The sequence below is a fragment of the Manacus candei genome, unplaced genomic scaffold (genome assembly GCF_025592945.1).
Source record: "Manacus candei isolate 608988 ecotype Guabito, Panama unplaced genomic scaffold, ASM2559294v1 h1tg000057l, whole genome shotgun sequence".
NCBI classification, from domain to species: Eukaryota; Metazoa; Chordata; class Aves; order Passeriformes; family Pipridae; genus Manacus; species Manacus candei.
The window spans coordinates 14289609-14304701 of record NW_026138105.1 but is presented as its reverse complement, the minus strand read 5'-3'; the positions used below and the strand labels follow the sequence as shown (position 1 = coordinate 14304701).

The window sequence follows — 15093 nt, the reverse complement described above, 5'->3', positions numbered from 1 at the left end:
AGAGGCTGCAGCCAACCTAACCAACAGCAGAATGAAGTTTACCTGTACAGGCTTATTCCAGCTCCTTACATGCATTACACTAATGCAAATAAACATTTTTCCTCTAGAGACAAAGCAGAAAAACCTTCCAGCCAGTTACACTTTGAGAGAAATAACAACTCAAATGAAGGTCGGGTATATTAAGCTAATTAAAGTCCTTCATAAGCATCTCACTGAGGAGAAGATATAAACAGCACACAGTTCAGGCTGAGGAATCCACTAAGAGGAAAATAAGTATTGAAGGAGGTCAGAGGAAGAATTGGCAAAATGAAGGTGAGAAAAAGGAACGATGAGAAGCCCCAGGGCAGAGTCCCAGCCGAGCAGGAGCAAATGTGTAAACTGTTCTATTAAAATGCTGGAAGGAAAACAAGAGGTAGGAGGGGTGACTCAGCAGGGAGCTGAAGTGAGAGTATGATACAGCACAGAAGGAAGATTGAGACACCACCAGCAGTACACAAGCTGCACAGAAAGAGGGTGGGTGGTGCTGGTGGAGGTGTTCTGCTCCTGCCAGCTCAAGGAAGCAGTCAAATGAGGTCAGTGCATCACCAGCCTCAAGCACCAAGGAGCTTCTGGGGACTGAAGTGCCTTCCTTAACTGGGAAGAGCAGAGGATTAAGGCCAGGATGATGACAGCAACACAGAGAGCAGAACACAGCAGTAACAGGTCACAGCTACAACTGTGAGCAGGGAGCACCCCAGTGGGACATGATGTGGTTTCAGGCCCTTCAGTGACTCCTTGACACCACTGGTCAGGAACACACATTGGAGAAGCAGCTTTTGATTTACAGCTACTGCACAATACCTCAAAAGCTGGATCTTGTGCACCACAGACACACACACAGCCCCCATGTGACCAGCAGAAGACATTCAGGGGCAGTCCTGCAGGAGTACAAGGTCCATTACTAAAGGAGAACCACAGGAAGATGACACCTTCTAAGAGGAAGTTTAAAACAGCTATCTAGAGAGGATAAAATCCAGGTAGATTGTGTGAATTTTGCTTAAATCCATCCTCCTAAGATTCAGAAAGAACCTTCTGTCAGCTCTCAGTCCTGCCACCCCACCAGCATCACAAACTTCAAACACTAATTACTTCAGCCTGACCCACGTCCATCCCTCCACCTGCCTGAAACAAAGCACAGGCTGTCCTTCTGCCAAGGGAACTAACCCATGCTTCAAGAGTGGAAGCATCAGTTCTTTATTAGTGTCAACTACATGAACAAGTAAAACTACATAACCCAATAAATTCCCTAAAATGATGATTCAGCAGCAGCAGTTATTTCCTGGGCAACTGAATCAGGGTGGGTTCCACACTACATTTCACAGGGTGCTTTCAGTGGTGAGAAGAGATTTAATGTGGGGATTTTTACAGGTGCAGAAGGAAGCAATTCTACAAGGTTTACAACACATACAAACAATAGGATGGGGCACTGAAGACAAGCCAGGGTCTCTGTACAGGTATAATTCCAACAGCATGGTGGGGTTGCTGCTCCTGTTCTTCAAAAGCAACATTCTTAGGGCTCACTCTCAGTCCCGGAGCCTACAAGAAACAGAAAACCCTCAAATACAGTTTTCAAATGCTAAAGGAAAAATTTCAACCAGACAAGATGAAATTCACCTGAACTCAGATTACACACAACTTCATTTATACCACAAGTCAAGAAAATACTACCTTCAAAGATAAGGGTACATGAGAGCCTCAATTGCTTGTTAATGTGTCTGTCCCAGCTGCAGCAGCAGGACCAGCTCTCCTGATAAAGCCCACAAAGGATATTTTATAGGGCATCTCCTGCCAAGATTCTGATTTAAAAAGAAAAAAAAAGTCCCAGGAAAGATTGTGCCGGTCCCCACTAGACCCACAGAAAAGCAAGGTCCTTTCCCATCTGCCTTTCTGGTTGCATGGTCATTGCCCTCATCAACACAGAAAAAAACCCCACAGAACAAGGTCTCTGCAGTTGGACTAACCCTGGAAAACGGAGGGTGCAGTTTAAGAAATGGAACATTACAGTCAAAGATACTTCTGTTACTCATCAAACTTTACTTGGTTTGGATGAGAAACTCAATCCCCAGTTTCAGAGTGAGAAACCAGAGCCCCTGAGCACACCATGCACAGCTCCCAGCACCCACCTGGAGTCACTGCAGGAAGGCACTGCCCTTATGGGAGGTGTCCGTGGCCTCGTGTGCTCGGAGAACAGCGACTGCCTCCTCGATCTTACAACAGAGAACACAAGGAAGGGGAAGTTGAGTTGCTCCAGTGGAGGAGTGCACTGCACCAGGAATTCAGTATTCCAGGTCCCGACTTGGTCTCTGCACAGAACCACTTCCAAGAGGTAAAGGACTTAAATTATAATTATAAAATCCAGGTCTGCTGCTTCTGCAGGAGACTGATCAGCCCAAAGACATTTCCTGTCTCTTCCCAAGGGAAATTCTGGGGCTTCTCTGCAGGTAAAGCTGCCTGACACCACCCAGCAGAGCCCACACTCCTCCAAAATAAAATTAAAAAAAAAAAAAAAAAAAAAGTCAGTGAAAGGGTGAAAGTGGATCCTGCCTCAATCAATTCACTGCAACTGGAACCAAAGCTAAATATTCAACAGGGTTAAGGAGGAAACTGAATAAACACTGCAGAGAGGCAGTATTTATCTGCTTTCTATTCTCAGGAAAGAGTATCTCCCCGTCTCCTTCCAGGGAGCAACACCCAACCTCCTTTTCCCTCTTTTACTTCCCAGTCACTTCCAGACCACCCTCAGAGCTTGTCCTGTGCTTTCAGGGATCTGCTCCAAGTTTCTCCTTTTGCTGAAGGTGGATGACACTGGGTATGGTGACATCACTGGGGCTCCTTCTTCACTTGAAAATAAAACCAGCAGCTCCTTGCTCTTCCCCTGGCAATCCATGTCCTGGGCCCCTCTCCTGGGCTGGGGTCACCCTTCCTTGCAGCAGCAGGGAGTCAGCCCTTGGGAAAGGGATGTGTTTGGGCACCGAGTGACTCCTACCTTGGAGTGCAGGGAGTCAGGGGACTCCATGAGCAGCAGCAGCTCAGAGTTGTCCATCTCCAGCAGCATCCCAGTGATCTTGCCAGCCAGCAAGGGATGCATCGAGTAGACCAGAGGGTAGAGGTGCTCACCTGCTCCAAACAGCAGGAAGGACATCAGCACTAGGCAAGCCCTCCAGAGTTTTCAAACCCAGCACAAGCCCTCCTGCCTTCTCAACTGAAAAGGGATACAAGGGTGGTGATGGTGGTGGAAAAGTCACTGCTCACAAGCAAACCTACTCCAGCAAGTCCCAGCAGCAGGAAGCTGCTGGGTGAGGTCAGCAGCAGGCACCTGCACTGGGAGCAGGGGAGGGAACAGGGATGCTGCCCACACCTGCCCATCAACATGCAGGTGGAGGTGCCAACTTCTGCAGGAGCTGTTCCCTCCTGGGGAGGAAAGAGCCAGTCTGTGACCTGCTGTGCTTTGGCCAGGCCAAGCCCATGGGGCAGATGGAGCAGGGCACCTCCCAGCAGCAGGACAAGCAACGCCCTCCCTTGCCAGGGCACTGCCCACTCCACCATGGGACACCTGAAGCCCAAGGGCTGTGTGGCAGAGCTGACCTTAACCCCTACAGCCACCAAGCTGTTCATCAGTGACCAAGAGCAGTGATGGCTCAGAGCCCAGGGGAACCACAACCACCTTGCCACGGCCTGGCAGCACAGGCAGGATGGATGGAGCTCTGTCTCTCTGCCAAGCTTTGCCAGACACTGTCTCACTGCCAGGCAGCTCACACAGACAGGGAGTGGTTTTGTTGCTCCCATCCAGTTCCACCACAGACTGAATTTATGGTTATCTTTTTAAAGCAGTGCAATACCAGAGCAATCCCACAGGCCTTACAGCTTCTCCCAGCAGTTGGGTCTCCCCTGGTGCATGCAAGCACACGTGCCCTCACGACCCCACAGCTGGACCTACTCCAGCAGAGCAGCCTGACACCCACCGATCATTTGCTTCTGCTCCCGAGGAGGGGCTGCTGCAAGCATGGATGCTGTCAGTGGCTCCTGCCCCTGGACACACACAGCAGGTTCTACCACCTGGAGAAAAAAACAGGGAAGAGCAGCAATCAAAGGCTGGAATGATGCAAAAGTTACCTGGCTTTCAGGAACACTGCTGGATCCTGAATGCCACGGGGCATTTCACCCTCCCGAGATGCTCATGGAGGCTCTGGCTCTGTCTGTTTGTATCCAAACACCAGCTTCCAGGAAAGCTGGAGCCAGGCATCACAGCTGTGTGGCTACTGGATCCACAGCCCCAGTCACTCCAGCAGCCCCCAGGAAAGGTTCCCATAGCACCAGACATGGAGCCACGGGGCTGCCTGGGATCAGCAGCTGTGCCATCACAGAGCAGGACCAGGACTGTCACACTGTGGTGGCTGCAGAGCTCTTACCTGCGGGGGCACCACGGGTGGCAGGTGCCCCATGGGCACGTTCCTGACGGTCGAGGAGTACTTGTAGGCACCCCGTGGCAGGGAGGAGGAGGCGCCCCGAGTGCTGACCGTCTGTGTCCCGATGTTGGCTGCAACGGGGACGAGAGCATTTGCAAGGCAGAGCCCTTAAACACATGCCTGTGCCACGGAGGCTGAAGCCACAAGGGCAATGTGCTCATCTGGAGGGCCTGAAAAATCCCTCATGGGCTGAAAGCAGCCCCCAGGTCAAAGAGAGCTTCTCAGGACAGGCAGGGCAGTGTCACCCTGCTGGCTGGGGTGGGCTGATGTTGAGCAGAGGGCAGGAGAGTTTATAGTTTATAGTTCTCTCCTCCAGAAACACCCATCTGCATCAGAAGCCAGAGGATGGGAACAGCACTGAGAAGGGTGGGCTGCAAGACCCCAGCTCACCTTGGTTCCCCTCCTGCAGGGAGGCGAGGGCAGAGGAACAAGGGGACAATAACAACAGGAGGGAGGAGGAGCCACAAACAGCCCTCCTGGTCCCCCTGCTCACTTCAGCAATAAGGCACTCAGTGCCAAGGATGACCCTGGCTGGGAAGGATGACCCTGAAGCTGGGAAGGTTGTAGGCAGATGCTGCCCCAGCAGATGGTCCTGTGCAGAGGGGACACCCTGGGACACAGGGACAGCCCCAGAACAGCAAGGCACTGGGGATGCCAGCAAGGTCTGGTTCCCAGCTCCAAGTGTGTCGAACACGTGTGTTTCATTGGAGGCTTAGCCTTGGCAGCAGTTCATCCAGAGCCTGGAAGATCTCCTGCCTCTTCCCCAGAGGTCCTTTCCCACCCTCCACCTGGGTCCAAGTACTAAGCCCAGCTGCCACGGCTGCATCAGTGCTTTAGTGAACATGTTCAAGGAGCAGCAGCCAACAAAACCAATGTGCATATCAGAGACTTGCCCCACCTGGAAGACCACAACCTTCCCCAAAAGTCACACACTTTTTCACTACAGGCACTGCTCCAGGCCCACCACACCCAGGGGCACCATCGGACCCCTCCACGAGCAATCCCACGAACTGATCCATCCTCACAGGAGACCTGAGCTCAGAGTGAGCACCTTTACCACTGCTGCGATGTCCCAGCCGGGTCCTTCCCCACTCACCCATTCTCTGGGCCTGGGGGAGCACCCGGGGCACCTGGGTGGAGGCCTGTCTCGTGGTGCTGATGTTGGACAGCAGGCGCCGCGGTGGCACAGCAGCCCTCAGGATGGGGGTGGCTTCAGGATACACTGCTGGAAATGGAGCAGACACATGATAAAACTCTTTATGTATAAGCAATAAAGCTTCTTGGTAGCACAGGCATGGAAGGAGACATGGGGGGAGTGACTGTGGTCGGGGAAAGCTCAAGAGCACCTCTGGTGTCACCGGTGACATCTCATCACCCCATGCCCATCACCATGACCCCTGAACACTTCTGCAGGACAACTCCCCATGGCTACAGGCTTTGTGCTGCTTTTAGAGAACCTTCAGTCCCTGACCAAGCCCATCTCGTGCTGAGAGCCCCCAGGGAGAGACAGGGTGACTCACAGGGAGGCCGGGAGGGCTGAGCACTCCAGCGAGTGGAGGGGCGGACTGGGACAACAGGGCTGGGGCCGTAGAAGGCAGCTCTGGCTTGTGGCTGGGAAAGGAGAACACATTATCCAAGGTGACTGGGGAGCCGAGTTAGAACTAACCTAGAGCCTCTTGGTGGCTGCTGCACAAAGACAGACAAGCCAAAGCCACGCTCTGCAGCATGCCAGAATGCTCTAAAGACCAACCTCCAGCCCTGCTGCCAGCAGGTTCTGCAGCAGCTCCACTTTTCTCCTCCCCAGGAGCTTTTGCACCCCTGTAACCCTTCTCCCTCCCCTGGTTTCATCAGCAGACTTGTTCTCCATGCTCACACCCTCCCACCAAACTCCCCCTTGGTTCCCTCCTCCGAGGGGCAGCAGTAGCTACTAAATCCTTAGCCCATTGCCTGGAATACCCACATCTCCCCCTGACACATGGAAACCCAGCACTGATCCCACTGGTCCCCCATGGGCATGTGCCCAGGGCTGCACAACCCAACTCTGCTCCTCAGCCTGACTGCTGCCCCCACCCAGGACAAACTGGGGGCCCTGTGCGAGGCTGCCCCTGGGGAGCAGGACTCACCTGGGGGATGGGGGGGAGGAAGTACCCTGCAGGGGTCTGGAAGGAGCCCAGGAGAGGGCCAGGCAGGGCCCTCATGGTTGCCAGTCTCTGCATGTACTGGTTGGTGAGGATTGCTTTCCGCTCCTCTTTCCTTTGAGCGAGCGCAACGTAGAGAGGCTTAGTGCTGACAATCCTTCCATTCATCTCTGTCACGGCCTTGGTAGCCTCTTCTGGGGAGGAAAAGCACACAAATCCAAACCCTTTGCTGTGGCCACCGTCTGTCATCACCTAAAATTGGATTAGAACAAGACAGTTAAGTCCAGAGATCGCTGCAGTACCCACAGAGCACGGCACAGGGAGGGGTGGGAGCCTCCAGCCACAGGCAGCCCATTGCAGCCCCCACATCCAGGGTGGGATGGATGGGGCTGCACCTCTCCAACAGAGAGGTTTCTCTGGGGAAGGGGAAGATTTGATCAAGGAAAACCAGTAGGTTTTGGAAATGAAGATGGCAGAGTCTGGACCGGCCAGAGATCTGGAGCCTGTGACTGTCCAGGGGGGAGGGTCTGTGCCCCAGCCCACGGGCCAGCAATGCTGCAGTGCTTGATGCTGCAGTAGCCAGCAAAGGACGGGGATCAGTGAGACACTGTGTCCTGCCAAGGGCCAGGCAACATCTCTCCCTGGCAGGTTACAGGCAGCTGACCTTAAAGCCAGACCACCCTCTGCACCCAACTGCGTACTCTTCAAGAGAAGTCTGACACCAGTCTTGATGAAAAGATTGACACTTGAGAAACAAGCCATCAGCAGGGAAATGTAATTCAATAGGATGATAACCCCAATCCATTTCCAAGGGCTGAGCACACCAGCTGACTGACCCCCGGAGCCCCAGTCCCTCACCTTGGCACTGGTGATGGTGCCATAGGGGGAGAACTCCTTCCTCAGCTTCTCATCATCTATCCCATCATCCAAGTTCTTCACATACAGGTTGACCCCCTGCAAACAGATGAAAAAAGCAGCTTGAGATCCCAAAATTTACAGCAGCTTGTCAAGCTGGCTCTGTGTTTAACCAGCAGCTCAGCCAGAGGGTGGGACATCCCAGAGACATCCCTGTGAGATGGGATGCAGGAGCAGTGACATGGAGAGGGCCTGGAGTGTGTGTGTGCTCCACTTGCAGTACAGACACCCCGAGTGATGAGAGCACCCAGACCATCACTGTGAAGCTGCTCCAGGACCTCAGGAAGCTGCCTCATTCCCAGGTTAATATTTTCATTTCTGCTAATGAGCAGGAGCATTTGTTCACCTGTCTACACCATCCTGGGTTTAGATCTTTCTCCTCTTTCCCGATATTGCCTCCCAGGACATTCCCAGGCAGTGAGTGGACACCTGTGCGGGTTTTTAATTGCAGGAGGGCCCCAGCACACTCATCTGTTCTAGAGAGCCCTGTGCTGTCCCCAAGCCGAGGATGTCCCTGGGTGCCCAGGGCATATCCCTGCTGCAGACCTGTGGGATGGAGCATCCTGCTCTCCCCTTACCTGGTACCTGCTCACTCGCTCCTGCTTGATCTGCTCAAACTTCCTCTTGAGCTCGCTCTGGCGCTCCAGCCGCTTCTGGGCTCTGCCCACGTACACCATGCGCCCGTTGATCTCCTTCCCGTTCATGTCAGCCACCGCCTGCAGCGCAGGGAAGGGCTCTGGGCTCAGCAGGAAGCAAGTGGCCACAGCTCTACTCTTCACCCACCACCCCAGTGCAGCCCCACCACAAAGAGACCTGCTCCCCCTTGCCAGGTCCTGGTACCCAGTGCCAGCACCCAGGCGAGCACAAAGCCGGTGAGGTTCCCCCTGAGGACAGTTGGGAACATCAGCAGCCAACAAGCCAAGGGCCAAGAGGGCAGTGAGGAGCCTCTTGCCTTCTGGGCTTCTTCGTGCTTCTCAAAGTTGACAAACCCGAAGCCCTTGGAGCGGCCGCCACTGTCCATCATGACCTTGACACTCAACGTCTTTCCTGCAACAGGGAAGCAAAGAGCCACCTGCAGGGTGCCCGCCAAGGGGGTGCTGCTGGCACGTGGCACCATGCTCAGGAGCCACCATGAGATGCCAGCCCAGCAAGGAGACTGGGTGGCCATGGCAGCAAGAGCCCAGCAGGAGGACAGACAGTGGGATCCCCGGGAGGCAGGGACAGGGGGCTGTATGTTGGTGAGGGCAGTCCCTCCCACTCTGGGTGCTGCTCTCACTGCCTTTGGCTTTTCAGCCTCTCCAGCCAGTGCACTGAGCTCCCTTGGCCAGAATTCTCATCACCTTTATACATGAACACATATACTGGGTTTCTGTGAAGGATATCCACAAGTTACCTGGGATGACACTGACCAAGCACGGACAGTATGGTCCATGGGTTGGAACAACACTAAACCCCATCACAAGAGGCATCCTCCAGTAACAGGTTAAACTGAAAAGCCTTTTAAATTCAGACTCAACATCTCTTATTCCCAGGCTATAACCAGCCAGCACATAGGTTTTTTTTAATTATCTTGAAACCAATCAAAACAAAAATAAAAATTGACCTTTGTTACCTAAGAAAGAAAAAAGCTACTTTTTCAAGAGAGCACCTAGTACAAGTTATCCTCCATCATAGCAGGAAAGCACATGTAACATCCTGGCAACTGAAGTGACTGCAGTCCCTTGATGGGGGAATGTTTAAACAAGTCAGATCCCTCTGAGAGAAGGGCCTGCTATTTCAACCAAGCACTGTCCCCAGCTCACTTTCCAGTTGCCCCAACTCCAGGTTTTTAGATGAGGATACTTTGCTTCAACAACTCACCAAACTTGGAGAATATTTCCCGCAGTCTGTCATCATCCATGTCATCCCCAAAGTTTTTGATGTAGACGTTGGTGAACTCCACCACCTTCGCCCCAATCTCTGCCTCACGCTCCTTGTGGGATTTGAAGTGGCCAACAAACCTGCAGGAGGGAAGGAGAGGACCTGAGAACCTCCATGTCCCCTGCAGAGCGAAGATGGACACAGGCACAGCTGTCTCATTGCAGGCCAAGAGAGACTCCATCACCTCAGGCCATGCTTTGCTCACCCACAAACCCACCATGTGTTTCACATCCAGCAACTTCAGCATGTCCCACTCAGGTGTTCCCCTACCCAGCTGCCCCTTGGCACTACCAAAAGTAGGGATGTCATGCCAGGAGACATCAAAAGACCCCAAGGATGGCACCAAGTGCCAGCTCTCCTCCTCCAAGTTATTCCCAAGCCCTCTGGGCATCCTGTGTGGGAAGTAAAGAATGAAGTGATGCAATGCAAGCAAGAGCTGAACAACAAAATCTCTTCCTGCCCAGATTATCTGATGCCAACAGCTGAGATCAAGGACCAGCCCTGCTTTGTGGGCACTTGTTACACTGCCTCAGCAATAAAACCCAGCCTGGGGTTGGACTCCTTCCCCACCATCGGGAAGAGCTCCAAACCACTATCACACTTCCACCAGAACCGACCGTGAGTGACTCACTGCTGGAGAGCAGTGGAGCTGCTGTGCCCAGCAGGGAGGGGAAATGGGGAAAACACAGAAAGCAGCACAGAAAGCACATGGGGAAAACACAGAAAGCAGCACAGAAAGCACAACAGCAGCCGAGCAGGGCGGGCATTTGCTCCCATGGGTGCACCAAGGCAAGGGAGGAGCAGAGCCAAGTGCAAAGCTCAGGAGAGACTCTTCTCTCCTGCACTTACACCTTCCGGTCATTGAGCAACATCCCATTCATGGTCCGGATGGCCCGAGTCGCTGCCTCCTGAGTCTCAAAGTGGACAAAGCCATAGCCACGGGATCCGTTCTCATCACAAACCACCTGCAAATGCAGAGCAGGGGGGAAGGGGAAAAAAAAAGCAACCAAAAAACCCAAGAGGCAGACACTGTTTTTCTCCATGTTTGCACATGAGTAAGTCACAGGAAACACATCCTCATTTTCCAGGGGCTTTTCCCCTCCCTGATGCCCTGCTCCCATTGAGGCTCAGCTGTGTTGGGGTGTTTGCAGCAGGTCAGGGAGGCAGGAGATCCCAGGGCCAGATCCACAAATGATACCCAGGAGCTTATGGCTCCCCAAGCCCCCCACACCATTGATGCACTTGGACAGGATGGCACAGGACATCTCTGGGAAGAAGGTGGGGTGGGGGAAAGTGCCTATTCCAAGGGGAAGCATAGCAAGGCTTTTTGGCTTCAAAGCAGGTGGGAATTTAGAGGAGATGTGGGAAGTGAAATGAGAAAGTGAATTCCAGCTGGCTGGAGCACACTGCTGAGAGCAGGGGCAGCTCTGCAGCAAGCCCTCTCCTGCAGGGCCCCTGGGAATGTGTACCTTGCATGACAGGATGTTCCCAAAGGCAGAGAATGTGTCATACAGGGCTTTGTTATCAATGGAGTCGTCCAGGTTCTTGATGAAGATGTTTCCAATCCCTGACTTCCTGAGCCCAGGGTCCCGCTGGGACCACATGATGCGGATGGGTCGGCCCTTGATCACCTCGAAGTTCATGGTGTCCAGGGCTCGCTCAGCTGGCAAAGAATGGGAGGAGAAGAGAGTAACAGAGACAGATCTCCTTCAAATCCTGCAGCAGCTGAGGTGAGCACAGGAATCAGGGATACTGTTGTAGAGGAGCTTGTTAACCTAAATGAGATAGGCAGCTCTGCCTCCCAGGGAAGCCCATGCTCTCCTTTCCTCCCCTCCAGCCACACCACTCCTTCCTAATTAACTGGGTTGTTTCCTCTCCAAAGCATGCCTGACTCCTACAGGATCATCCATTTCACTGCAAACTCCAGTTTGGCAGATGCCCAACTAATTTACCCAATAAGGATTTTTGTCTCCAGAGCAACTAACCAAACACCTTCCCATCACTACTGCCTCACTTCAGCATGGAACACCTTTCAGTTGCAGCTCAGCATCATGGCAATGCCTGCCAGGAAAGGGCCCAACACTGTGAGCCAGAGGGCAGCTGGCTGCCCCAGGGAGGGGCATCTCCACAGCTCACGGAGGGGGGTAACTATTGAAACTCATCTTCCTCTCCTCTAAACCCAAAGCCCAGCTGACACATCCTTTCCTAGTCCCTAAGAAGAGACTGCAGTGGAATGGGTCCCACTCATTCCATTAGTTGCAACCAAAACTCAAAGTAGTGGAATATTGCCCAAGCCCCAACAGCTGATGCCTCCATTCAGGTCATTCCTCTCGCACTGCCCACCCTTCCACCCCTCACACAGCCCAAGCCCCTGCTGTGAGGCCGTTCCTCAGAGCTGTGTCCCAGGGAACAGACCATCCACAGGCTGCTGGAAGTTGATGTAGGCGTAGCCCAGTGACCGGCGCGTGGCAACGTCGCGACACACTCGGATGGACATGATGGGCCCGGCGGGTGAGAACTTCTCATAGAGCATGGCTTCGGTCACGTCCGGGTGCAGGTCCCCCACGTAGAGAGAGGCCAAGGGATAGCCAGGGCCACTGGCGTTCATGGTCACCCACGGAGCTCAGCTGCAGAGGGAGACACACCCGAGGCTGCAGGGTGCAGGTTTCAGATCGCCTACGGCAACCACAGCCACGCCCTTCCCTTCCCACCAGCAGTGGTAGGAAAAGGAATGCCCGATGGAAGTTACCAACCCGAAATTTTTCAGCACATTTCAGTGTTGGTGCAACAGCCAAGCTGGGATGACCCGCACATCACAGCTCTTGCACACCCTGGGAGCAGCCAGGGGAACACCACACACCACACACACAGACCTGCTCCTCTCAGCACTCAAACCCCAAGAGAAATAAAATGGAGTTTAATTCCTCAGAAGGTAAACAGCCTTTCTCCAGCAGAGACCTTTTACTCCTTAACAACCCCTCCAGCCACAGCAGACACGAGGAGTGGGGGTTTGCTTCCATGCCCGGGAACAGACCTGCAGCCCACGCCACTCCCTGCAACCAACTCCATCATCACCAAGACAAACACGGAGTTTTAGCCAGCCCTTCCCAGTTTCTCAGCTAAAGTCCCTGGAGCAAGCAGGAAAACTGATGCTCAATCTCTGCCTGGTTTCAGCTGGGTATAAAGTTGTGTGTGGACATGAGAGTCACTGCCTGAGACCCCCAAGGTACTGCCTGGGAACACAGAATTGCATCTCCTGCCCTAAAAGCTTATAAACGCACCTTTGGGGCTCTTACCTGAAAGCTCAAAAGACTTGAGATGCTTGTTTAGAAACCTACAGATACCCAAAATAAACACACACACACACTCAGGAGAGGTGCACCGGCTCCGTGACACAGCCCCGCTCCTGGCACAGCCCAGATGCGCCTCCCAGGGCCCCCCCAAAACAAGGACAGGGTAACAGAGCAAACCCGGTGCCCCTCGGCAGCCAGCGGGGCAGGGAGGGAAGGGGGATCAGGCGGGGAGGAGGCGGCGGGGCAGAGAGCGCCGAGCGGGGTCGGGCCGGGCAGAGCGGCACAACCCGCGGGGACTGCCCGGCGGGGCCAAGGGGAAGCTCGCACGGCCGGGCCGGGCCGGTGGAGGATGATCGCGGGGCTCGGCGGGGCTCGGCGGGACCCCCGGCCACCCCCGCCCCGGAGCAGCCGCCCCGCCGGCCGGAGGGTCCCGGCCCCGCACTCACGCCGAGCGCTCGGGCTACAGCTCCGCTCCGGCTGCCGCTGCCGCGGGACCCGCCCGCCTCTTCCGCGGGGCCCCGGGGGCGGGACGGGACCCCCGCCCTCCGCCCCCCGCCAGGACCGGCCCCGCCCCGCCCTCCCCTCCCTTCTGCGGGGCGGTGCGGGCATCCCGGGGGGCATCCCGGCGGGCAGGGGTGACCCTCCCCCGTGTCCCCATCCCGCGGAGCCGAGGGGCTCGAGGGTTCAGCGGTTGCATCCCCTCCTTTTTGCGCGTCGCAGCTGGCGCAGCTCCAGCACTTCCCGGGTCTTCCCAAACGAAGGGCACGGGGGTTGCGCTGCGTGTCGCCCTGGAACACTGACAGCGCTTAACAGCGTGTGTGTCCCCCCCACGCAGCTTTAGGAATCACATGCACGTTCTGGTGTGGAATTCCCTGAAGTTAAGGAGTCGAGGCAGGAGCCTCACGCAGCTCGGTACAAACCCTCCACCACTGGGCACTTGCACACTCCCGACTCCACAGCAAACCCGCTCAGCGCTCAACAGAGACCCACGGGATATGGGATACGGGACCTGGCCTCTGCCATCACCTTTTGTCTGTGTGGCACATGCAGAGCGCTGTAAGGTCACTTTCATCCACAGAGATGGATGTAACTGTGCTGCTGAAACACTGGGTGACAGCACACAGGAACCTTGAGCCCCTGACAGCGGCTCCCCAGCTCCAGCCCAGCCCAGACCCTTGGAAGGTCAGCAGCGGGGCAATCAGGACAACCCTTACATTCACCAAAGCCTTCTGATGGTTTCCCACACTAAGCTGACTCACCCAAAGGTCAGACAAGCACCGGTGCCAGGAATGAGAAGCCACAGCAGCAGTGATTAGATGAGTTAAACATGCAGAGTGCACATGGACTCTTACTGTGGCTGGGCCAGTGGGAGTGTCCTTCCCCAAAACAACAAAATAAATTGAAAAATTGAGATATTCCCTCAACTCATAATTGCCACAGACCAGGCTCCTTGGTTCATGATTTCCTGAAAAGGGAGAGTAAGGATGTGAAAGGACTGAGGCAGAAGTGGTCTATGAACAGGATCAGCTTGCAGAACACAAGATTTTTCTTCTCAGAGCTGACAATGCCATCAGCACGAGTCAGATTGGCAGTTAGTGTACACTACAGAATCATTGAAGAGCAGGTATGTCCATAAAGGCTGGAAAATGACAAGCAATAATCACAGAGGGACCACCAATTAAAGCCATGGCACAGGGCTGAGCAGTGCTCCATCAGCAGCTGCTTAGATTTTGACCCAATGCCTTTGTAGTGGTCAATCAAAAGCAGCCCAGTAACATTTTGCACCGTGCACACTTCTGTGCTGCCCCACTGCAGGAGCAGGAGGCTCTGGGAGCAGGAAGGACCAACCTCCTCGGTGCTTTTAGGCTGCCTGGCTGCTGCCATCCATCCCTTCAAGGGCTCTTATGTCCAGGAATACTCCTCCACCTATTTTCCTCTCCCAGTGCTGCTTTTGCACACCACGGGCTGAGCCCAGCAGAGCTGGGTGTGCAGAGGTGAGGCCGGCCCTGCACTGGAGCGGGCATTGGAAAGATTCCTGAGGAGAAACCTCCAGATGTAACCAGCAGACTTTTCTCCTTTTACAGTGTGCTCAACCATACAGTATGTAATGACTCATGGCAAGTTAAGGAGTTATTTAGAGTTGCATTTAAGCCCTGCAATGACAATATATTACAAGTATGACCTCAACAAAAAAAGAAGAGAACCAGTGTTTTCTGGGACAGTATGTGGGGAAGCCTCTTGGCAAAGGAATGAGTAATTTAGTATGTGGAAACCATGAATCAACTCACACAGTCCCCAAACCGAGAATTTAATACAAGTGGT

General features: G+C 54.2%; 1 protein-coding gene across 1 annotated transcript; it reads right to left on the bottom strand.

Annotated features, from left to right (window-relative positions):
- Positions 1-1343: 1343 nt before the first annotated feature.
- Positions 1344-12086, bottom strand: PABPC1L (poly(A) binding protein cytoplasmic 1 like). The gene is made up of 15 exons (XM_051803086.1): positions 11894-12086; positions 10948-11141; positions 10328-10443; positions 9419-9558; positions 8511-8605; positions 8137-8274; positions 7502-7597; positions 6629-6895; positions 6026-6116; positions 5602-5727; positions 4449-4576; positions 4002-4095; positions 3026-3156; positions 2163-2246; positions 1344-1575 (listed from the first exon to the last, which is right to left on the bottom strand). Exons 1-14 carry the CDS (start codon positions 12084-12086, stop codon positions 2169-2171), a joined length of 1887 nt encoding a protein of 628 aa, XP_051659046.1. The 3' UTR covers positions 1344-1575; positions 2163-2168.
- Positions 12087-15093: the final 3007 nt, after the last annotated feature.

What these genes read in the sequence shown, in the direction of transcription:
- PABPC1L (XM_051803086.1), bottom strand. Translation starts at nt 12,086, where the DNA reads ATGAACGCCAGTGGCCCTGGCTATCCCTTGGCCTCTCTCTACGTGGGG. An exon ending in AGCACGAAGAAGCCCAGAAG is followed by an intron (nt 8,275 to 8,510) that starts GCAAGAGGCTCC and finishes CCTGCGCTGCAG; the next exon opens with GCGGTGGCTGACATGAACGG. An exon ending in TCAGCCCTCCCGGCCTCCCT is followed by an intron (nt 5,728 to 6,025) that starts GTGAGTCACCCT and finishes CATTTCCAGCAG; the next exon opens with TGTATCCTGAAGCCACCCCC.